At 63.2% G+C, this 23,876-nt stretch overlaps 2 protein-coding genes across 2 annotated transcripts; both read right to left on the reverse strand.

The window, feature by feature from the left end:
- Positions 1-2,694: 2,694 nt before the first annotated feature.
- CASQ1 (calsequestrin 1) lies at positions 2,695-11,528 on the reverse strand. Its single transcript, XM_070766774.1, is given in 11 exon segments — positions 2,695-2,847; positions 3,055-3,129; positions 3,562-3,662; positions 4,616-4,670; positions 5,779-5,824; positions 6,669-6,799; positions 6,974-7,047; positions 7,202-7,313; positions 7,977-8,077; positions 9,157-9,241; positions 11,064-11,528. Coding segments are annotated over 11 exon segments (1,398 nt in total).
- Positions 11,529-14,087: 2,559 nt separating this feature from the next.
- LOC139175421 (sodium/potassium-transporting ATPase subunit alpha-2-like) lies at positions 14,088-23,069 on the reverse strand. The gene is given in 24 exon segments (XM_070766537.1): positions 14,088-14,225; positions 14,481-14,572; positions 14,658-14,759; positions 14,927-15,057; positions 15,159-15,304; positions 15,393-15,516; positions 15,613-15,767; positions 15,868-16,036; positions 16,269-16,419; positions 16,520-16,656; positions 16,761-16,936; positions 17,061-17,250; positions 17,343-17,473; positions 17,786-17,895; positions 17,983-18,182; positions 18,363-18,631; positions 18,756-18,873; positions 19,007-19,141; positions 19,271-19,384; positions 20,828-21,031; positions 21,272-21,331; positions 21,434-21,520; positions 21,522-21,539; positions 22,963-23,069. Coding segments are annotated over 24 exon segments (3,060 nt in total). The 5' UTR covers positions 22,975-23,069; the 3' UTR covers positions 14,088-14,196.
- Between the last annotated feature and the right edge of the window lie 807 nt (positions 23,070-23,876).

The following is a 23,876-nucleotide window of genomic DNA, read 5'->3' on the forward strand; positions in this document are numbered from 1 at the left end:
CACCTCCCTGGGCTGCCCCGTGGGTGGCGGCGCCCAAAGGCCCCCGCGACGCCCCCCGGCCTGCGCCTCGTCCTCGGGAGCGGTGCGGGCGGAAGAGTCGCTGCCCCGGCTGCCCGGGAGTCCAGAGGCCGGGAAGGGCCGCCCTGCCCCTTTGCTGGAAGGGAACCGGAAGTGTCGGTCTGAGTGAGGCCGAAAGAAGAAGCGAGCCCCCTTTCGCCCCGGAGTCCCCCCCACTTCCCCAATGGGAGCATTGCTCCTTACTTAGTGGTGGAGATGAGTGAGGGGCTATTGCCGTTGCTTGGGGGGCTGAGAGGGAGCAGAGGTTGCAGGGAGGGATGGGCCCCCCAGGACAGGAGGAGTCTCCAACCGTGGCCACTTTAAACCTGGAGGACTTCAACTCCCAGAATCCCCCAGCCAAGTCGCTACGGTTGGCCAGCTAGAAGGTCGCCAGAGCCCTTGGCCATATCAGGCTTCCAGGTGCTCTGCCAGCCCCCTCTGAGCAGTTGACAGAGTCGGCCTCTGGCCCCCAACAATTGAGCCCCCTGGGAAGCATGGAAGGCGGAGTCAACCTGGGGCCAATGGGACTCGAACTGCAGTCGGCAGTGCTATGTTCTCACCACTGCGCCCCCCCCTTTTTGTGACTTCCTGGGGGAGAGTTACGGTGAGCGTGACAAGGGGTCCCAAAGCCCATGGGCTCTACAGCTACACCCCCTCCCACCCTGAAGGGTCTCCCCAAGTTTAGCCAGAGCCCCCCACCCCATAACCTTTCCTGCCTGAGCCCCCCCTCCCCCAGGGATGGATTCCTCTGCTGCCCATCTCTCCCCCCCCCCCCAATGTGCGTGCATAAAAAGCTTTTACCCAGTTGGTATTAATAGACCGGCAATGCTCTTCATGCATTTTTGATGGGGGGGGGGGCGGAGGAGGAAGCTGGTGGCGCTGATGTGAGCGTGAGATTCTCCGAAGGAATCCGCCAGCCCTTCATGGGGCAAGGGGGGGGTCCTCCAGAGGGACCAGCCCACCCTCCCCAGCCCTGCACCCCGCTTCCACTCCTAAGCCAGGCAAAGCGAGAGGCTGCCCCCCCCAGGGTTGGCAGCTGCCCCCGGCCAAGGAGGCTGAATTCGAGGCCCCCTAGAAGCACCGCAGATGGGCCGAGTCTCTGCCCGGTTAGGTCCCACAGAGTTGGCCTTCTCCGGGTCCCGTCGACTAAACAATGTCGTCTGGCGGGACCCAGGGGAAGAGCCTTCTCTGTGGGGGCCCCGACCCTCTGGAACCAGCTCCCCCCTGAGATTAGGATTGCCCCCACCCTCCCTGCCTTTCGTAAACTCCTTAAGACCCACCTTTGCCGTCAGGCATGGGGGAACTAAAACACCTCCCCCTTGCCCATGTTGTTTTGTTGATTGATTGACTGTGTGCCTGTTTTTTATATATACTGTTTTTATGAGATTATTAATTTAAATTGTAACTAGATGGGTGAGCATTGGATTTGGTATTGTGTAGTGTACTGTTTTTTATTATTGTTGTGAGCCGCCCCGAGTGTGCGGAGAGGGGCGGCATATAAATCCAATAAACCTAACCTAACCTGATTCTCCGGGGCAAATCCCTCCCCCTCCGGCTGGGCCTCCTTCCTCCCTTCTCTGTGAAATGGGGGAAGAGCAGCCCCCTCCCTCCAAGGGGCAGCCGAGGCCGGTCCTGGGCCCATTGCAGAGCCAGTGGGTTCCTAAGTGCTGCCGGGATGATGGACGGACGGACGCAGCCTTTCTCCACTGCCAGAGATGAGAACTTGGCGCGTTCTCGTGGGTTGCCATTCATTATTCATAGCAGACATCAAGAAGCACCAGCAGTGCTGGGGGGGGGAAGAGTAGCCTTCAATGCAGGGGGGCATCCCCCCTCTGCACCCAGCTCTTGCAGTTGGCAGCCCCCCGGCCGGCCCTTCTTCTGGCCCCCTGGCAGGGCGGGAGTTTTGGGGCACACAGTTTCCATGGCAGAGCAATCGAGCGGCTTCTCTCTCTCTCTCTCTCACACACACACACACAAACTCAGGACCTTCCTCCAGCCTTTCTGCCCCAAAGCCCCACGTGCAAAGAAGGGGCGAGGGAGGGGGGGCGATACCTCACCAGTCCTTTTTTATTGTTACCTTTTTTTTAATCACTTTTGGTTTGATCTGTACAAAGGTGTTGAAAAATATACAAATTGTACATTACGCCCCTCACCGCCTGCTGAGCTGCCTCCCCCCCACCCGCTGCACCAAGGAGGGTGGAAAACCAGAGCCCCAAATCACCCCCCCCCCCGCCAACACAATTTGCAGCTGGTTTCCACATCTGGCCCAGCTCCACTTCTTCCACTAAGTCCCAGCGCAAGGACTCGGAAGCTGCTGGCTGGAAGTGGAACTGGGAAAGGGTTCAATGGAGGATCGGTTCCTGATCTAGGGCCGCAGAATCCCCCGTGCGGGGTGTGGGGGTGTGGAAGGGGGAGGGCCACAGGCAGGGGGTCAAGAGGGGGGGCTGGGTGGAGGGAGCATGCTCAGACGGCGTTGAGGGCCTTGGACGTAAATAAGATCAATATAAAAACGTGTCCTGGCTAGGGCTTGGGGGGGGGTCCGTGCAGGCCGGATGTGGGTGGTGCCGGAGGGTGGGATGGCTGGAGCCCCCCAGGCAGGGCCGGCCTCACAGGGGAAACGGGGAGGAGGGCCAGCCCTTAGTCGTCGTCATCATCATCGTCGTCATCATCATCATCATCGTCGTCTTCGGTGTTGATCTCGCCCTCGAGCACGTCCTCAATCCAGTCTTCTAGCTCCTCCGCAGAGGGCAGGTCCTCCTCATCGTCCATCTCCATCCAGATACTGTCGGCCTGGGGGGTCAGGGAGGGGGGCATCGCAGAGTCCAGCTGGGCAGGTCCAAGGGCCCCACCCCACCTCCGCCCCCAGCACCCAGGCCTCCCCCCTCCTCTCTGGGCCCTTTCGAGGCTCAGCCCAGGGGCCCCCGGTCACCCATCTCCAGCCTGCGCCCCCACATCCCCCCAAGGCTCCCACCTCTCGGGCCCAAGAACGGTACTCACATCTGTGACGTTGACCACACCGATCTGAGGCCGGGACAGGTCAATGTCGAAGGTTTTCTCCCAGTAAGGGTTGAGCTGGGAGGGAAGGAAGGAAAGAGGGGAGGGTGAGTCCCCTGGGAGGGAGGGGGGGAGACTTTTGGGGCTGGGCTGGGGGCTAGAATGGGGGTGGGGGGAGAAGTCAAGAGCCCCTTCCTCTTCTACAGAAATTATGGGGATCTATAACCCCCACCCACCCTCAATAGTCCCTTCTCCTTGTGCCTCTCTCGGCCTCCTCTGCCTAGCCCCCCCCCCGGCTTCTCCCCCCCTCCCCTCCCCTCCTGGCCCCCTACGCCCCTGCCCTGCAGATTCCTCCCCCCAAACGCCCCCCCTGGCTCCCAGCAGGCCACGTGAGATCTTGCAGAATGAAGGGAGGGGAGCGAAGCACATGGGGGGGGGGAGGCTATTCCCAGGCTGTTCCCAGAGTGGCTCTCCCCCCCCCCATTTCAAAGGACTCCGCGGACTCTTCACCAGCGGGAAGTCCTCAGGATCGATCCAGATGATGCTGAGCTCTGGGTTGTCTGTGTTGTCTTGGGCGACTTCTTTCAGGATCTCCAGGAACTCATAACCATCTGAGGAGAGGGGGGAACCGGGGGGGGGGGGGCATTAAGCAACCTCCTTGCCCCTGAATGAGCCCCCCACTCGCCTCCTCCCCCTGTGCCACGGGAGCAGTGCCAGGCCGGAGCCCTGGCCTGGAGTGAGAGACTTTAGACTGCCACCGTCGAGTAGTATCAGGGGAACTGGGGGGCTGGTTGCACGAGAGGGAGAGTTACTGGGCCTAACAAATTCCTAGAGTCCAAGGTCATCTTTTGTTCTGCACCGGCGGATGTAAGGGGGAGGTGGGTGGAATCCCTGCACTTTTTTTTAGATTGTTTTTTAAATATTGGATTTGTTTACATTGTCTTTTTACATTGTTGTTAGCCGCCCCGAGTCTTCAGAGAGGGGGGCATACAAATCTAATAAATACAAAATACAAATATATACTCGGACTGGTCCTCGTGGTGAACTTGTGGGTGTGGGGATGGAGGGGGAGTGGACCTTCACCTGCGGGGGGTGGGCACTGGAAGGAAGTTAGTATCGGGACGGCAACGTCCTCACCAACATGGCTCTGCTAATCAATCAAACCTTGGACTGGACCCTGGTTTATTTGACAGAGGTAACGAGTGTTGCCATGTTTTAATATTCCATGGAGAAAAGCTACATTTTAAGAGGTTAACATATATATATATATATGTGTGTGTGTGTGTTTCTACAGCCCCTTTGTGAGGGAAAGAGACCTAAGAGAATGAATGGCTACACAGAAAAAAAGAAAAAAATTGTATATGTTTGTGTTGGAGAAAAGAATAAAAATAAATAAATTAAAGATGCTATTTGGAGTGTCACTGACCCCTGGGCTGCTGGTTGAGAAGCAGGGGGCACTTCCCTTGCACAAACCAGGTTGGAGAAATGGTGCCCAGGATGGGGGCACTGGGGGTCAGTGCAGGATTCCTCCCCTGCGCCCCCCAAAAAATCTAGGCTGACTTACCAGGATCGTCCTCCTCCGCAAAGGCCACAATGTGGATGCCGTCCATGTCGTCTTCCTAAGCAGGGAGACAGGCAGGTGGAGGCCGGACCCTCTTTATTGCCCCCCCAATGCCCCCAACTCAAGAAGGAGACGTAAATGGCGTCTAGTCACTCAGGGAAATCCCCCCCCCCCCATTCAACAGACAGAACCGGGGCCGAGCAGCCCGAATCCTGCAAAGGAGCCAGAACGTTTTCCTGGCCAGGAGAAGGTTGCAAGGCCAAGAGTCGGGGGGCTTCTCCCCCTCCCACTCTCCCAGTGCAATTTCCCCGGGCAGGGCCACTGAGGAGCCCCCAGAGCTTCCCATGGTGGGTGGGGGCCACAGAAGGCGGCCGGACATGTGGTTTGAGGGCTGAGAGGGGACGAGTGGATGTTATTTATAATGTATTACTTGGCCGGCACAAAGTATCTGTTTTCACCAGAATTGCTCCCATTGTCTTGTTTCTTTATTATTCATGGGGAGCAGATATTGGGTTCCAGGGAGGGAGGGGGGGAGGGGGTCCCTGAGTTTGGGGCTCCACTTCCTGCTCTCCGTGCAGCTATTGGGGAGGGGGGCTTGGGCAAACCTCCCCCTTCTTTGCCTTCCTCAGGGCTTGCATTGGGAAAGAGCCCCCACCCCCCTCCTTGCTGCTTGCTGGCCATTCCTTCTGGGCTGAGTGCGAGTCCCGGTTCAAGGCTCTGGAGCCCCATCGTCCCCTGCCTGCCTCTCTGCTTCTGTTCAGCCTGGCTCAGCTGAGGGGAAGAGGCTGGAGGGGCAGCAGCATCGCCTTCCTCCCCCCCTCCCACGCCCAGAGAGCTTTGCCCCCCTCCTTTCACCTCGGATCCCCTGGGACTGGAAGGGGCACTGGGGGGGGCACGGGGGTCTTAAACAAGCAAGGCCCCAGCCGTCTGCATGAGTTATTATGGGAGTTCAAGTCCACAGGTCCTAAACCTCCACCAAGGTTACACAGGCCCCTGAGCTAGTGGGGGGGCCAGGTAAGGAGGTTTAATTTCGGGGTGTTTCCCTTCCCCCTTTGCCCCCCCCCCTTATCCCAGGAGGGCGCCTGCCTGCTTCCTCTTCCTCCCTGGAGACATGCTGAGGAATGGGGAGGGGGCTCTCCCCCTTCTTAAAGGGCCTGTGAACGTACCCACGTCTCGTACATGCTGTCTGGGTGCAGCTTCCTCAGCGTTGGCCTGAGAGAGACAGACGGGGGGGGGGGAAGGCCAGGTGAGGACCCCCCCCCAGGTAGAGGCTGTTTGCCTGGCAATGGGGCAGGCGAGGCTTTTGGACCTCCCAGCCCAAGGAGTCCCAGCCCCCCCCAAACATGAGCCAGCCCCAGTTGAGCAGCGGGGGGGGAGGGTGTCCCCTGTGACGGCCCCTTCGTGGTCAGAGGGGCCCTGGTGTTCAGTGGCTTCCAGCAGCCGAGTCAGGGCCCAAGGGGGCTTTCGGAGGCAGCAGCCCCCCCCTGGGGTAGGTGTAGGGCTTCCTGCCCCCTTTCCTTCCAACGGTTTTGAGCAGCTGGAGCAGCCGGGCTCCACAATGGGCCTCTTTCTCTAGGGGGCCAACAGGCAGAGGCCCACGTGGGGAGCGGGCGGGGGCCGGGAGACCCCCTGCTTGTGGACAAGGGGTGGGGAGAACCCAATTGGGGGAGGGGGAAACACCTCCTGGCTTGGGCTTGGCCAACCTCCTAGTGGGAGGGGGCGTCCATTCTGGCCATCTGACCCCATTGGGAAGCCATTGTCCCCGGGGGGGGGCAGCCAGGGTGTCTCTGGGCTGACAAGGCCACCCGGCGTGGGGAGGGGGGCCGGCCGGCCGCTGGGGCCAAATGTGTGCCGTTTCCATGGCAACCAGAGAAGGAAGAAGCAGCGGAGAACAAGGCGGGGGGGGGGCTGTTGATGCTGGGAAGTCGGCTGCCATGGCAACCGAGGAAGGTGCCCCCCCACCCTGATTGTGCCAGGCACAGCGAGTGCTGCCAGGGAGGACCCCCCCTCCTCCTCCTCCAGGCCTGAACGGGGGGGGGGGTCAATGAGGCTTGACCTCTTGTGCTCCTCCATGAACTGGACGATCTCCTCCTCGCTGTTGGGCTTGTCCGGGATGGTGACCGGCTTCTCCATGAAAGGCTCGTAGTAGTCGATCTCGTTCAGCTTCAGCGACAGCTTCTTGGCCACCTACCAGGACAGAGGGGTGGGGGGTGAGTTTGATGGGGAGCCCCTTCCCCCTGGACACGCCCGGCCTTGGGCCCCAGGGCTCTGTCGGATTTTGGGTGTGGAAGCCCCTCCTGGCCTGGGTCAGACCCCTCCTGGCTGAGCCCCCCCTCCTCACCCGCCCCCCGTGCCACGTACCTTGCTGTCAAAGGTGGCAAAGAAAGGGATGTAGGGGTGGAATTCCTCCGCAGCGTCTTCGAAGGCCTTGAAGTCTGGAGGGGAAGGCCGAGCGAGCGTGACCCCTGACCACCCCGGCAGACCGGCCCCCCTCCTGGCCGCCTTGAGACGCCCCCTCCCCCACCCACCTCTCCACCTGGGGGGTCCCGGACCTTTTTGGGCCCCCTCCCCCCCCAACGGCCCACTCACGCTCCGAGTCTTCATTCTTGAAGTAGCCGATGAGTTTGGGCTCATCCTCAATCCTCTCAAAGGCCTCCAGCTCGTTTTCTCCGTCGATGAACTCCACGGGGTCTTCCATGACCTGCAGGGTCTCAGAGTCAGGCCCCTGGCTTGGCTCTCTGGCCATGGCTGACCGGCTGACACAGCGGGGGGTGAGGGAGGGGTTCTGCCCAGAGTCCTGGGCTTTTTCAAAGGAAGGGGGAGACCAGGCTGGCAGGGGGATTCTGGGGGGTGGAGCCCACCCATCCTGGAGGCGGAGGCTGGGGGACCCTGGTTTAGAGCAGAGCGGTCTCCACCCATGGCAACCTGAAGGCTTGTGGGCTTCCACTGAGGGATTCTTGGAGGTCAAGCCTGACAGTTGCCAAGGGTGGAGACCCCTGGTGAGGAGGGTGGCCATCAGCACCCTGGACAGGGCCTGGAAGCAGGAGGCTCCCCAGCAGTTCAGAGTCGGGGGTGAGGGCAGGAGAAGTTCACCCCCCCAAGTATTGTGGGACCCCTCTCTCAAGATGGGAGGGGCTCCTGCTGCCCCCCCCCCGGCCTGGGTAACATTGCGATGGAGGGGAGCACAGTGCAGCCGCACCGAAGGCAGCCAGATCCGAAGCCGGCTGAGCTGCAGCAGGTGGAAGGCCGGGGGGTGGGGGGGGTGGGGGGGTCGGCGGGAAAGAGCCTCCACTTGGGATCCTTTGCATTGGGGGGCTTCTCCCCCAGTGAAGAGGGGGCTGGGAAAATGGTGGCCGCTACTCACGTCAAGGAGAAACTCCACCAAGGTGTCGGCTGAAAATTCCCCGTCGTATTCGATGACCTCGTCCTCCTTGAAGACGTAGATGCTGTCTTCCTCCGTCAGCCCTGCGGGGGAGGCCAGGGGGGGTCACCCAGAGGTCACCTTTGGACCTTTGGACAATGAGGACGTGGATCGTGCGGAAACAAATAGACTCACAATGAAAATTAAAGAAGACTCGGAGTTTTATGAAAATTTTATGAGTGGATAGAAAATAAAAATGGATAAAATAATTAAAGTAAAGAGATAAATGAAATGAGAAATATGATTGAGGGAAAGAGAGAAGAGGGGGCAGCATTAGATAAATAGGTGACCCACACTTAAATGTAAATCAGAATAGGGTTGAAATGGGGTTTAAGGCTGAAGAACATGAGGATTAGAACTAACAAATGAAGAAAAATTGTTTGCTGCTTTTTAGATTAAAATTAGTTCCTGAAATTATATTTCAGCTTATTTATTCAAAATTCTTTTTTTTTAGTTTGTTTTCCCTCCTTTTTAGACAGACGGAATAATTAGTGATGAATTGAAAAATGACTTAAGATGTTAAGTTTCATATGAGAAATGTTATAAAAATATGGTTAGGCGTTGATGGTCCATGTGTTGTTATGGACGTATGTTGTTAAGTTGGGGGGGGATTAAAAAACTATCCTGGGAAAAACCACGGAGGGCGGCAGCCGGGTTCTGCAGAGGTGCCCCTCCCTCCCAGGCCAGGGTTGGACTGGTCATCCAAGGGAAGGGCCACTTAGTGCAGGTGGAGCCCTAAGAAGAGAAATTCCCCCTGGTGTTGGGAACGGAAGCCTCTATTCTGGCGCCTCCGAAGATATTTTTGCCATCTGACCAATCAGGCATTGACAGTGGGGGTGTCCCTTTGACCTTCCTGCCAATCAGCTTCAAGCTCTGTGGGGAGAATTGGCGCTAGACTTATGGTTGGGGGTCACCACAACACGAGGAACTGTATTAATAAAGGGTCCCGGCATTTGAAAGGCTGAGAACGGCGGACTTGGAGGGGAGCAGTCCGTTGAAGGAGCCCCGCAGCTTTGACTGCCCCCTAGTGGCCACCGACGTTCCTTCCGGTCAGACAGTCAGAAGCTGAGGGAGGGGGAGGAGACCCTCCTGCCTGGTTAACCCAAGGGAGGTCAGTCCTTACCTAATTTTTTGGCCACCGCCGCGTCCTTCTCCGAGTCCACCAGGCCAAAGCCGATCCCTTTGTCTTCCAGGACTTGGGCTGCTAACTAGGAGAAAGAGCCACAGGGGCAGAGAGAGGGGCCAGAGTCGGGTGGGGGAGAGAGAGAGAGGGGCCAGAGTCGGGTGGGGGAGAGAGAGAGGGGGGCCAGAGTCGGGTGGGGGGGGAGAGAGAGAGAGGGGCCAGAGTGGGGCGGGGGGAGGGCGGGGGGGGGCGGAGAGAGAGAGAGAGAAGAGAGGGGATGAAAACATCGCAGGGACTTTCCTGAAGGGCTTCTGGGAAGAGGATGCAGGACGTTTGATACGTTGCTGACAGTTCGGACCAGTTTGCCCAAACCGATGGCGGAAATTTACACACACCCCCACTTGCCAATGGCCGCCTGGCCAGCCCCCCCCCCGAACTGGTCCTCCGATTGGAGCGCCTCGAAAGTGGCTGGCAAAGGACCCTCTGGACATGCAGAGATGCTGCTCTTTCCCTTCCCCCCAGGGGATGTAGGTGTTGCGCAAGAGAGCGATGCAAATACCCCCCCCATCCAGACCGTAACCATCAGCTGCCTTGATTTGTTCAAGGTTTTCGGGCTCCCCCCCCCCTTCAACCTCAGCCGCTGCCCTTCCTTTCTCGGAGTTTCTAATCTAAAGGCGGCAACGGCTCCACCAGAGTCCAGCTGCCTCCCAAACTGTGCAAAAGCTTGAAGGGGGGGGGGGGCTCTTCGGTCCTCGTCTCCCCCGGAGGGGTTTAACCTTGAATCCAGGCAAGGAAGGACAGCTGTGCTCGGTGCCTTTGGCCGTCCAGCCAGGGACAGGAGCGGAGGGACTCAGGGGCCGGGCTGCCCTCCTTGAGCTGCGCTGAGGGGCTGCATTCAAAGTCCCCACGGAGAGTTCGTTCGCTTGGGGGGCTGAGCGGGAAGGACCCCTTTCCCTCTCGGAGTCAGCCAGTCCCGCTCGAGGGGATCCGTCCTTTGTGGTCCAGGCCCCGGAGGTGGACATGGAGGGCCCCACCGGCCATGCGCAGGAGCCGGGCCTGGGGGCTTCCAGAGGCAAAGCGGGGGTCCAGTCCAGTCGGGATCATTGGAGCCGGGCAACCCCAGAGCCCAGGGGCCAGTGGGCTTAACAGAGGACCCTGGAGAAAGCCAGCGGATTCCTGGGCCAGGGTCTCTGGGCTGATCCAGCAGGTGTTGGGGTCTTTTGCCTGCCCATCTTCACACACACACATTGCTGCAGACATGAGGACTAGTGGCATGAAAATCCTTCTCCAGGCCACAGTTAATCCCAGCCCTGAAGACGTAATCGGGGGAGCGAAGGGGGGTGTCTGCCTGCCCCCTTCTTCCTCCCACCCCCTTTCCTCCCTATTCCTCTTATGGCCCTGCTCGCTGCCTCCCTGGGGTCAATTTGTAGGGTTGCCCTGCCTGCGGCCACAGCATCCCCTCCCTGCCTTTGGCTTCACTGCCCCCCTCTCCCCCCCCGCAACATTCCCAGGGAGGTGGGCCTGGCTGACACCCCCTTCCAGTTTTGGAGGTGGCTAATTTAGCCCTGTTACGTCCCAGCTCTCTTGGGAAGAGCCAGGGGGCAGCTCTAGCAGTGGGGCAGGAACCCCCCCACCTCACTTGGCGCCCCCTGCCAACATGTTGCCTGCTGCCCAGCCGGTCAGGGAAGCCTCATCCTAGAGGGCTGTTTAAATGAGGGGGCTCAACTGACCCTCTCAAATGCCCGTCCCACACCCCGATTGCTAGACTACTACAGTCGGGGATGGCAAGCCCACCCCTGTCCTCCTTGCCCCTGAGCCCCCAGAGCCCCCGTGCTCTGCCTGAGATGCCCCCCCTCCTTGGGCCAGTCTGATGTGCCCCCCCCACATTTGCCCCCCCCGGCCCCTACCTCCAGGATCAGCTCCTCCAGCTCAAACTGCTTCTGGGAGGCCTTGTCCTCCCCAACGGGCTCGTGGTAGAGCAGAGCCAGGATCTCGTACTTCTTCAGGACCCCCTTGTAGTTCTTCACGTTGATGTCCACCACGCGGTCGATGCCGTCGTACTCGGGGAAGTCCAGCCCTTCCTCGCCAGAGGCCATGGGGCCGGCCGAGGCCAGCAGCAGGGCGGCCAGGATCAGGCCCAGCCACTTCATCCTGCCCTCCGTCCGGGGGCTCCTTCAGCCGAGATGAGACGAGACCCTTCCCTCCCTCTCCCTCTCCCTCTCCCTCTGCGGGGCAGGCCGGGCCGGGCGCTGGCTGGGCAGGGGGCTCTGGGCGGATGCAGGCGGGGTGCCCAGGACGGCCGAGGAGGGTGACCACCGCACGGAGGGGTGAGGAGCTGCAAAGGCAGAGCAGCCAAGCTCCAGGCAGCGCATAAAAGACCCTTGGGCCGGGGGGGGGAGGGCTCTGGGGCCGGAGGGCCGTCTTATCCACAGATAGCTGGCACCGTCCCCACCCCTCGCTCCTGTCTATATATGTCAATGGGGGGAAGGTGGGAGTGGGCCACTCGGTGGGGAGTGCCAGCCCTCCTGAAGCCCCCCGTGGACCCCCTTTTGCACGGAGGCTGCTGGGGCCCAGGCTCCCCCAACCCCCCCCCCACGATGGGCCCCTCCAGCTTCCCCCCCTCTTCCCTCCCCCTCCCCCCTCCCGCCTTGGAGGGCATCTTCTCCTCATCGCCATATTAAGGAAGGGGGGCCGAGAAGGAGGCGGGGGGGGGGAGCTGGTCAAGACGGCCTGGCTAAAAATAAGAGGAGATGACTCGGAGGTAAATCAAGACCGCCTTGTGCGGATGGCAGGGAAATTAGAGAGGGGCGGGCAGGGAGGGGGGGCGCCAGATGCCTGGGGGCTCTTGAGTTACAGGGGCCAGTGAGGTAAGGGGTCTGGGGTGGAGGGGGAGGGGGCCTTTCTGCTCCTTCGGCCTCCCTGGCATCCCCGGCTGGCTTCCTCCGTCCGACAAGGAGTCTCCGGCCAGGGAGGCTGCAGGGGGAGGCTGCAGGGCACCACAGGCGGAGGGCCAGGCCTCGCAGAGGACCGGCCACTTGGCTTCTGAGGAGCAGGCAGCCTCCTTGTGGGGGGCAGGGGAGGGAGGCTCTCTCTCATTCTGGGCTCCCCCCCCTGTAAGCCTTTGCCTGTGGGCCCCTCTGCCGCCCGGTGAGCTGGTGTGGGGGGCCTGAGACCGCAGCCTGGGCTGCCCCCTTCATCCACCTGGATGCGCTGGTCCTCTCCACCAGGAGCCCCCCCCCACCGTGGGCTAGGAAGCCCGTCCCTCCCTCTAAAGCGGAGAAGCAGTCCAGAGAAAGATGTCAGAGAAAGCAGCCCCCTCCCCAGGAGAGAAAGGCAGCTGGGCCCCAGGCTCCCCCTTGCCTGAGCACAGGTCAGGGGCTGGGGGTGACCTCGGGTTCATTTGGGGGAGGCACCCCCCCCCCCCCAGCCTCCTGCTCATCCTGGCTGGCACCAGAAGACCCCCGCGGGCCCAGCCTGGCAAAGGGCTCAGCAGGGCAGCCGAGGCTCTCGCCCCCCCCCACAGACCACTGCCTGGGCCCATGGTGGGGTGGAGCCTCGGCCCCCCCGGCTGCCCTGCCCCAGCTGAGCTGGCCTGGGTCCCTGAGCCCTTCCGCCCCACACGCTCTGTGTACAAACAGGCAGCTGTCACTTGTGATTTAGAGCCTCCTTTGACGGCTCTTCCTGGGAAGACGACAGGGGCACTGAGGTGACCCAGAGCCCCCCCTCCACATTGCCCGCCAGATGTGGCCGCAGCCGGCAGGTCCTCCCTTCCCCCCTGCCACGTTCAGTCACGGGAGACGTTGGTTTCATCTGCCGCACCGAAGGGGGACGGTCTCTCCACAGGGTTCAGGGGCTGGAAGACCCCCCCCCACTTCTTCCCTAGCCTGTAGTGGAGGGGCTGGCAGGATCCGCTGCCTCTTTGCCAGAGAGTCCTGGACCCCCCTCTCCCCCCTGTAAGCTTCCCCCACATCCCCCCCCCTCTTGGAGTCTCCACCTGGGGGGTGAAACCCAGGAATTTCTCTGTGGGGCAGAGGAGCAGAGCCAAGACCCCCCTCCCTGCGGTCACGTTTACTGTGGTCCAAGGGGAAGTGGACAGAGGAGTCATCACTCGATGTGGGTTGAAATTGAAGGGGGAGACGGTGGTCTCCCATCTCCCCAGTTCCCATCGCGGGGTGTCCCCCAACGTCCTCCCAAAATTGGGGCACTGCCCCTCTGAGGATTGGGGCCCGGGAGGGGCCGGCCAGGTGCAAGGCTGGGCTTTCGTCTGTCTTTAAGGCAAGTTATGTCCCGGTGGCTATTTTTAGCCCAGTCCGGCCGTCCAGCAGCTGCCGTTATTTTAATCCGCCTTTGAATGGGTGCCAGATGTGGCCGGGCTGAGCTGAAGTCAGCGGGGGCTATTTTGGCCCTTTCTGCTGACCCACCAACTTCCCTTTAATCTACGGCCTGGCTCTCCTTTCCCAGAGGCCCCGGGCCCCAAGACCCCTGCAGGAGGAGGGGAGGAAGTGGGGGTCCTTCCATGGCCCCTCCCGTGGGGGTCAGCAGAGGGGCCCCCTCCTCTCTTTGGTCAAGTGGCCACATGGACCCCCAGCAGCCCATCCAGGGAATTGAGTCCCTCCTGCCCCCCCAGTTCCCAAATAACGCAGAGGTTCCTTCTCTTCGGACGTCTACGGCCAACACCCTGAGGAAGCGGGGGACGCTCGGATGTTCCCACCCACCCAGGACAGGGCGGGGCCAAAGAAGACGGGGGCCCTCCCAGTGAGTGGTCCCAGGGGCCTCCGCAGTGGTCCCTTCCCTGGTCCCAAGGTCCAGCTGCCCCATCTCCGCCCTCCTTCCCTGAGCCCCCTTGCCAGCCGTGGGGCTGCCTTCTGCAGGGGCTGAGCCCCATCTCTGGACCCCCCCCCCGAATGAAGCAGCCGTGTGGGGAGGGCAGGGAAGGCAGGATTATATTTATTGCATCTTTCAGCTACTGTCTGGGCTACAGGCTGCGGGAGAGGGGCTGGATCCGAAGGGCTGCCTTCCTCCTCCTCCTCCTCTCTGGGGTCAGTAGTAGCTCTCCTTCTCCACCCACCCTGCAAAGGAAGGAAAGCAGAGGGTCAGCAGCCAGACAAAGGGTGGGGGGTCTGGGGGGGGCGAGAGAACTGCCAGCAGCAAGTCTGCATCAACCCCCCCCCCAGGCTGCCCCCAAACCAGCCTCAGGTTGCAAAGCCCCCACCGTTTCTTCCCCAGGCAGGACTCCAAAGCCCATGGGTCTGCAAAGAGGCTGGGAGACCAGGGGCCTTGGGGGAGGGGAGGGGGCTGGACAGCTGTGGGGGAAGGGCACTCACCCCCCGGGTAGCGTCGCAGGAGAAGCTTCCGGACCTCGTCGTAGAGGAAGATGAGGAGGCTGTAGGGGAAGGCGCAGAACCACCAGGTGACCCTGCAAGGGGGGGAGGGGGAGGCAGGTCAGAGGGGGACGCAGGGGACGTGAGGGGGGTGGGGAGAAGAGGAGGGGCTGCACTCACTTGAGGGGGTACATCCGGAGGGCCACACCCATCCCCGGGCAGTACGACAGGAAGGCAGCCAGGGCCGTTTCCTCCAGGAGGCCGAAGATCAGGATCTTGTTCCTGTGGGGAGGGGGGGGCAAGAGATGGAGGCTCAGAGGCGGCAGGTCCCCTCAGGGGGGTGGACAGGGGCAGTCTACATCCGGGCTGCTCTGGGGGCCTCGGTGCCCAGGCTAAGGAGGGTTCCCCCAGAGACACTCCGTCCCACCCGCGGCAGGCGCCCTGCTCACTTCATGCCCTGCTGGAAGACGGAGTTCCGTCGCGTCTTGCAGATGATCAGGTCGGCCCACTGGACCACCACGATGCTGGCAAAGAAGGCCGTGTGGCAGGTGAACTCCACCACCTTCCGCTGCTCGTACGTCTGCCGGCAGGAGGGAAGACGCAGCGCCCGTTGGGGGCCCCCTGGAGAGGCAGACAGGCTCCCTCGTCTGCCCCTCCCCCTGCAGGCCCCCCTCGACTGACCCACTCCTGGCCGTAGCTGTCCTCCAGGTCATTTTTGGAGCGGTCATCCCAGTCCAGGCGGATGCCCAGCAGCGTGGTGGGCAGGAACCCGTTCTCGGCCAGGATGACAAAGTAGGTGAAGAAGCCCCCCAGGGCCTGGATCATGCCTGGGGAGGGAGACACGCCCCCTTAGCTCCCACCGGGAGAGGGGCCCCCTCCCCTGATGCTGCCCCCCCCTCCGGAGGCCGGGCTCACCGATCTGCCCGTAGGCCATGCTGATCAGGCGCTGGTTGACCAGCTTGTCCGTCTTGGGGTTTCTCGGCTGCCTCTTCATGATGTCGCTCTCGGCCGCTTCGTAGGCGAGGGAGATGGCGGGCACCTGTGGTGGCGGGAGGGAGGGGGGAGGGAGGCGGTGAGTCCCCCAGACGGGGAGATCGGCTGGGGAGCCCCCGAGGGAGGAGGCGGCCTCACTGACCATGTCGGTGCCCAGGTCTATGCAGAGGATGGTGACGGTGCCCAGGGGCAGGGGGATGTTGGCGATGATGAAGAGGAGGAAGGGGGTGATCTCGGGGATGTTGCTGGTGAGCGTGTAGGCGATGGACTTCTTCAGGTTGTCAAAGATCAGCCGGCCTGTCGGAGGAGGCAGGAGAGTGGCAGGACATCCTCCCCCCTCAGGCAACTCCCTGGCACCCCACCACCCCCGCCGTGGGCTCCCGTGTGGGTCACACACCTTCCTCCACCCCCGTCACGATGGAGGCAAAGTTGTCGTCCAGGAGAATCATGTCCGCCGCCTGCTTGGAGACGTCCGAGCCGGAGATGCCCATGGCGATGCCAATGTCGGCCTTCTTGAGGGCGGGGGAGTCGTTCACCCCATCCCCGGTCACAGCCACAATGGCCCCCTGCAGGGCCGTGGGGGAGGGTCAACGGTGGGGATGGGGGGGTGATGCCTGCAGTTGCCTCGAGCCCCCCATTCCTGGCTTCAGACCCCGGCAAGGAGACCAGGCCAACGACAGGACAGCCCGGCCCTGGGGGCCCCTCCTGGAAGCCAGGACGAAGCGATGGGTGCAGCCACGGGGCCTGGGCTGGGCTGAGGGTCCCTCCTGCCTGCCCAAAAGAGCCGCATGGCCCCACCTGCCTCTGGCAGCCCTCCACGATGATCAGCTTCTGCTGGGGGGACGTGCGGGCAAAGACGATCTCTGTGTGGTTCTTCAGGATCTCGTCCAGGTGACCGGCAGGCATGTCCTTCAGGTCGGAGCCGTGGACCACGCAGGCTTTGGCCTCCCTGTGGGAGAGACGCCAAGCGGCATGAGCGGGGGGCCGTTCTGGGGCCCCGAAGGGCCGGGCCGGCTGCTGGGGGGCAGGGGGAGGGGGCTCTGACCTACCGGGGGTTGACCTGGCTGATGGGGATGTTCAACCGGACAGCGATGTCCTCCACCGTCTCGTTGCCTTCCGAGATGATGCCCACCCCCTTGGCGATGGCCTTGGCCGTGATGGGGTGGTCACCCGTCACCATGATCACCTGCCGGGAGAGAGCCGAAGGTCCCGAGTCGTCCCCTGCCCTGCTGGGGGGCTGCCCCCCTGCTCCCGCCAGCACCCCCCCTGCTGTGCCCTCAGCCGGGTCACCTTGATGCCTGCGCTCCGGCATTTCCCCACAGCATCTGGCACGGCTGCGCGAGGGGGGTCGATCATGGACATGAGCCCCACGAAGCAGAGGTTGTCGACGGGGAAGTTGACCTCGTCTGCGTCAAACTTGAAGCCGCGCGGAAACTGGTCCTCGGGCAGGTAGTACAGGCAGAAGCCTTGCGGGGAGGGAGGGGGGAGGGAAGGGCCGCGTGAGGGTCCAGCCACACCCGGCCCATCTGTTTCCCCCCCTCCCCCCCAAGCACAGCCCCTCCCCCTCCCCCTCAGGGGACCCCTCCTCACCCAGCACCCTCTCGCCCAGCCCCCCCAGCTCCAGGTAGGCGTTTTGGAAGGCGTCCCTCATCTCCTCTTCCAGGGGGGCCTCCTGTCCCTGCAGCAGGATGGTGGAGCAGCGGTCGAGGATGCGCTCGGGGGCCCCCTTCATCACCAGCATGTAGCCGTTGGGCCTGTCCTCCGGCTCGTGGATGGAGAGCTGGAGGGGGGGAGAGAGGCTGTTGGTGGCGGTGGAGGAGGGGGGCACCCCCCCGGCACCTCCCCAGCAACCGTCTCGCTGCTTCCCCCCACCTGGTACTTGTTGGTGGAGTTGAAGGGGATCTCGGTCACTTTGGGGTTCCTGTCGCGCATCTTCTGGACGGAGCCGCACGAGAGCTCGATGCACTTGAGGAGGGCGGACTCGGAGGCATCCCCGGCTGTGTCTCTCTGAGGGAAGCGGGGCCACTCAGACCATTCCCCCCCACACGCACACACGCACACACACACAATCCAGCCCTGCTACACTCAAAGGGAGGGGAAGCCTCCCTCCAGGCCAGCTCGGCCCCTGATGACTTTGGGGATACTCCCCAAGGGGGGGGGTTATTGGCCAGGAAGTGGACCAGGCAGCTCCTCAGAGCCTTTGCGTTGCCCCCTCCGTCTGGGGATCTCCCAATGGCCTTCCATCCAAGTCTGGGCAGAGGGGCTTCCTGGAGAGCTTGACAAGGCTGCCCTCTAGTGGCCAAAGGCAGGCCTACCTTGGAGATGGGGGACGGTCTCCTGCCCCGCCCGGAAGACCGCCCTGTTGCACAGCCCTGCGATGCGGGCCAGAGCCGTCCAGGTGGGCGAGCGCTTGTCAAACGTTGCCCCCTGGGGAGGGAAGGGGGCCGTTGAGTGGTCCAGGGGTGAAGCCGTCCCTCTGCAGAGGCTCAGAGGCGCTCTCCCCCTGCCCTCACCGCTCTGGTCCTCGGTGGTGTCGGCCTCGTGGATCTGGTTGTCGAACCACATGTGGGCCACCGTCATGCGGTTCTGGGTGAGGGTGCCGGTCTTGTCGGAGCAGATGGTGGAAGTGGAGCCCAGCGTCTCCACCGCCTCCAGGTTCTTCACCAGGCAGTTCTTCCGGGCCATGCGCTTCGCCGTCAGCGTCAGGCACACCTGGGGGGAGGAGGAGGGGTCCAGTTGGGGAGGGCCCAGGGCCCGTGCCACCTTCGAGGAGCCAGGAGCCCAGAGGGACATCCGGGCGAGAGCACTCCCATCGCCGGGCCCCCCTCCCTTCCACCACAATGCCCCCTCCCCCTCCTGAGGCCCCACAATCCAACAGCGGGCGCCGCTTACCGTGACGGTGGCCAGGAGTCCCTCGGGCACGTTGGCCACGATGATGCCGATGAGGAAGATGACGGCCTCCAGCCAGGTGTAGCCCAGGATGAGGGAGAGGATGAAGAAGGAGAGGCCCAGGAAGACGGCCACTCCCGTGATGATCTGGATGAAGTGCTCGATCTCCATGGCGATGGGGGTGCGGCCCACCTCCAGCCCCGAGGCCAGGGAGGCGATGCGCCCCATCACGGTCCGGTCCCCGGTGGAGATGACGATGCCCCGGGCGGTGCCTGGAGGGGGAGGAGGGGGAGGGCAGCCAGGGGCCCCTGGGAAGAGGGGGCGCACGTCCTCTGCCCCCCACCCCAGTCAGGTCCCCGGTGGAGGCCCCTTCTGACGCTGCCCCTGTGCCTGTACCTTCCACGCAGTTGGTGGAGAAGAAGCAGATGTTGCGTGTCTCCAGGGGGTTTTCGTGGGTGAACTCTGGTGACCGTGTCTGAGGCTCCGACTCGCCCGTCAGGGAGGAATTGTCCACCTGTGCCGGAGGGGAGAAGTGCCGGGAATGGCCGGCTGAGCCACGAGGGCCCAGGGCGTCCCTGGGAGGGGGCAGCCCACGCCAGCCGTGGAGATCCGGGGCCAGTGGAGGGGGAGGGGAAGGGAGGCCTCACCTTGCAGCCATGGGAGGAGATCACCCTCAGGTCAGCGGGAATCCGGTCCCCGCCGCGCACCTCCACCATGTCCCCCACCACCACGTTTTCCGCGTTGATCTGCATTTTCTCGCCTTCCCGGATCACCAGGGCTTGCTGGGGGGGGAGAGAGAGGCCGTCCAGGAGGGGGGGCATGGCTCTTCCCCTGGCAGGAAGAAGGGGGTCCCAGGGGGGCTGCTGCTTGGGGGTCCCAGAGGCCAGCCTGCGGGTGGGGAGGGGTCTCACCTGGGGCACCATGTTTTTGAAGGAGTCCATGATTTTGGAGCTCTTGGCCTCCTGGTAGTAGGAGAAGCAGCCCGTGACGATGACCACGGCCGCCAGCACCACGCCCAGGTACAGCTGGAGGGAAGAGGGGCAGGTGGGGGGCTCAAGTGGGACAAACCCCCTCCCTTGATCTTCTCCCAGTGCCCCCCCCGCCCCCGAGACCGCCTGGAACTGCAGCTCTCAGCTGAGCCCAGGGGCCGTGGCTGCTGGGCGTTGTAGTCTCAGCACAACCACAGGCTGCTCTTATACGGGGCCACGACTGACCGCAGGGAGTGAGAGAGCCAGTGGGAGGCAGGGGGCTTTCTTGCCCTGGGTCCCAGAGGCCGCTGGGCCAAAAGGCTCCGAAGTGGCTCATTCCTTCTTTCCCCTCAGGGAGAACTGGGGCAGGGGGGGGTCTCCCCAGAGGGGTGTGTGTGTGTGTGTGTGTGTGTGTGTGTGTGTGTGTGTGTGTGTGGCTTGGGAAGGAGCCAGAAGTTGTTTTTCTTCTGATCCGTTGCTGGAACTGACTGGCTGCCAATGGCTCCTAACTGGGGGAGGGGGGAACTGTCCCCCTCCCCTCAAAGGAATGCCTGCTCCAAAGGAATGAAACCAGGTCTTGTGCATTTGGCTGAGGGGGGGCTTTTCCTTCGCCCCCCCCCCCCACGTTCCACTCTGAATCCCAGAATCTCCCCACTGGGGGTTTTGCTCACCCGGATTGAGGTGCAGAGAAACTCAGCCCCCCCTCTCCTCCCCCCCCCAGGCAAGGAGGAAGACTCGGCCTCGAGTGGGGCAGCCCGAGTGCGCATGGGGGACCCCCTTGGTTGAGCTGAACCCCGAACCCCCATTTTCAGAGGGAAAAACCCATAAGAGGATTAAAGATGCAGGACCTCAGCCTTTTTTTTTGGGGGGGGGGGGGGCTCTGGCAAATGCTCCACCCCCTGGTGTGCAGTGAGGGAGGGGCTGGTGTGAGACTCCTCCCCTCCTTATTCTGGAGGGGGTCCTCTGCTCACCCTTAACTGGGATCCTCTGCTACGCTGGGTCTCCTCTCGGTCCAGGCAGCCCCCCCCACTCCCACAGCCCCCCCCCACTCCCACAGCCCCCCCACTCCCACAGCCCCCCCCACTCCCACAGCCCCCCCCACTCCCACAGCCCCCCCACTCCCACAGCCCCCCCCACTCCCACAGCCCCCCCCTGGCCCCAAAAGGGCTTCCAGCTATTTTCAGTCAGGGCAGTGAAGAGACCTCATAGCACCAGGCCCAGCTGCCCCCCCCGCCGCCCCCCCCCCCCCCCGGCTGTGTGTTGGCAGAGAGGCTGAATGAGTCCCCAGTGGGGAGAACTTTGGGGGTCACGCAGCCAGTAAAGCCTGGAGCCCTTTGAACCCCCTCAATTCCCAGCTTGCACCCCCCCAGTGTGTCCAGTGGAAAGGGGGGCCTGCAGAGGGGCTGCTTCCCCTGTTTGGCTTGGGTCAGCTGCTGCCCCACAGCCCCCCGAGTGCGGGGGGCTCCTGCACCGGCCCTTGGGTGGCCCCTGGGGACTCACGTTGTCGTTGGAAGGCTCGTCCTCCATGGCGGCCAGGATGCCGTAGGCCAGGAAGCACAGGATGGCCCCGATCCACAGCAGGATGGAGAAGCCCCCAAAAAGCTGCCGGCAAAACTTGACCCATTCCGGGGTGGTGGGCGGGGGCGTCAGGGCGTTGGGCCCGTCCTGGGCCAGGATCTCAGCCGCCCGGGTGTTGGTCAGGCCCTGCCGGGGTTCAGGGGGGGGTCGAGGGGGTGCAGAGAGGGAGAAAGGAAAAACCACCCAGAGAAAGAACAAACGCTTGAAGTGCTGACCACGTCCGATCGAAGAGGCCAAAGTGTTTCCCACAAATCAGAAGGACCCCCCCCCCCCTCATTCAGCCCAAGGGGGGCTTCCGGGATTGCACGGGGCAGAGAGGGAGGGAGACCCAGGGAGGGAGGGAGGGAAACGGGGTGGGGGTCTCACCTTGGAAAGATCCACTTGGTACTTCCGGCTGATCTCGTCCAGGGAGAGTCTGTGGTCATCCTGGCCCAAGAGAGGAGGAGGCCCCCCCAGAGAGTCTCAGAGAGGAAGCCCCCCCAGTCCTCCCCCAGGGGGCAGCCAAGGGGGGGGCGATGGGGGCCTCACCAGGTTCACTTCCTTCTTCAGCTCGTCCAGCTCCTTCTCCTTCTGCCTCTTCTTCCCTCCACCATTCTCGGCCGTGGGGCCCGGGGGGGGCCAACTCTCGCCCGGTCTGGGGGGGGGGGAGGAGAGGCCACTGACATGGTGGGCCCACGACAGGAGGGATGAGGGCCTCAGGGAGGGGGGGCTGCCTCCCTTGGGGGGCTGAAGCTGTGTGTGTGTGGGGGGGGGTCCTTTTCCTGGCCCTGTGCCCCCTGCCCCCCTCCCCACGGGGCTTCCTGCTCTGCTTCCCCCAGAACCATTTGCACTGCCTGGCCCCCCTGCCCCCCTCCTGGCATTTCTGCCCCCCCCAAAAGAGCCCACCGGAAGGGCCAGGAGCGCCATCCGGAGGCCAAAGTCCCAGTTCTGCCACGCGGGAGCTGAGTGGGCCCCTTCCTCCTCCTCCTCCTCCTCAGGGGTCAGCAGCTGCCCCGGGCACAGAGGCCCTTCTAGGCAGAGGGTTTGTGGACTTGCCCCCTCTCTGCTAAAGCTGTCCACTTCTTCAAGGGGGGAGGGTCATCCCAGGGTCAGGGGGGGGGGGCAAAGCCTTCCTGGCCTTCCTGTCCCAGCAGTCGTCCCCCCCCCACGGCCTCCTCCTCCCCAAGGCGGAAAAGTCCCAGAGTTTTTCCTGGGGCTGCTCCCCTCTTTCTCTGCCCCATCTCTGCCAGGTCCCAGGTGGGGGGGAGGCAGACCTGTGCCCCAATCCATGGGTCAGGCGGGGGGTGTCTTCCCCAGATCCCGGACAACTTTAATCCCCAGTCCAAATGTGGGGCTGGGGGCTCCTCCGGGCAGGTGTGGAGGTGAAGGTGGGAGGGAGAGCTCCTTCCCCACCTGAGGCCCAGGTGCAGCCTCACCTGCGGACCCCCTGGGGGACTTTGCCCCGTGCCAGGAAAGGGGGCTGGCTCTGGAACTGGGTCTTGGGGGGTGGGGGGGATCTGTGCCTCCAAGTTGATGCCCAGTCGGTCCTGCGTTAGTTTTGGGGGGTGGGTTGCAGTCCCCCCCCTCAGAGTCCAGGCTGACTCCCCACTGATTCCGATCCCAAGAGGGCAGGCACCCTTCCGCCCCCCACATCTCCCTCGGTCGCCCTTCAGCTGCCCCCGGGACCCCCACACAGAGGGGGAGAGGAGCCTAGGTGACCCCAGAGTCAGGCCGAAGGGTCGGGATGCTGCCAGTGACCCCCAAGCACTCTTGTGGGGGTTCTGGACCTCCCACCTGCTGAGGCCAGGGGGCGTTGGGTGCAGGAGACCTCCGGCAGCTGAGCCCAGCAGGGACCCCGGGGGGGAGGGGAGACCAACAGCCGGTGTCACTCAGGTCTCGGGGGGGGGGGGTCAGCCGGACTTTCCTGCCAGTGGAGCTGGGGCCTCTGACAGCACCGTCGGGCAGTGGGGCTGGGAAGCAGCGGGCAGGGTTCTTGGGGGGGGGGGCAAAGAGGAGAGGGGAGCCTTGGGGCCACTAGCTCTGCTCCGGGGCCACTGGGCTGCCCGGCTCTCACTTACCCCTTTGCCCATTGTGGCCGGAGTGAGAGGGCCAAGCGGGCGGCTGGATGGCAGTGGAGTCCCCCTTTCCTTAAATAGCTCCTGCTCTGCTGGTCTGGCCGGCTCTCTCGCGCTCTCTGGACGGAAAGGCTGAAAGGGGATCTTGAAGGGAGGGAGGCTCCTCCCCCCACGGACCCTCCCCCTTTTCCCAGGCTCGCCCCCTCCCACCCCCAGGAGGCTCTTTCCCAGAGCAGGAGCTGGTTCTGCCCACTGGCTCAGTCCCGTCTCCTGGCACCGCGGCCCCTGCCCAGCTGAAGAAAAGAGGGCTGCCCACGGTCACCAATCACCAGCGGGCAGTTCCGCGTGCCAACTCTGGGCTGGCCTTCACAGACGCCCTGGGCAGTCTCGGGGTTCAGCGGGGCCTGAGCCTGCTCTGGGGGGCCCTCTGGACTGGCCCAGCCCCAACCTCTTCAGGGGGTCTCCACCAGCCCTTGGGACCCCACTTGGGCCCTTGTGCAGCTCTGCCTCGGAGGTCCGGAGGGGCCACTCTGGGGCAGGCGGTGCGAAGAGCTTCCCTTGTGTGGTTGTTCTTCAGAGGATTCCTGATCGGGGGGGGGGGGGTTGTGTGTGTGTGGGGGGGCAGCCTTTCTGAAATGGCTGTGTCTTCTCCGGGGGTCAGCCACAGTCATCCGAGGGCACCCCCCCCCTTGGGGACTCTGGGATCTCCATCCCTCCTTCCATGGGCCCCACTCCCCCTGGCTCCTAGCGGCTCTGGGCCTGGGTGAATCGTCCGTCCTGCCTCCGTCCACCGCCTCCACCCGCTTGCCTGAACTGGGGCGAACCGGCAGACCCACGGCTGGGCCAAGCGCCCCCACGGCTGCTCCTTCCGGGGCCCCACAGCTCCAAGAAAGTTCCACGGGTGCTGAGCCCCAAAC

This window comes from Erythrolamprus reginae, chromosome 13, assembly GCF_031021105.1.
Source record: "Erythrolamprus reginae isolate rEryReg1 chromosome 13, rEryReg1.hap1, whole genome shotgun sequence".
NCBI classification, from domain to species: domain Eukaryota; kingdom Metazoa; phylum Chordata; class Lepidosauria; order Squamata; family Dipsadidae; genus Erythrolamprus; species Erythrolamprus reginae.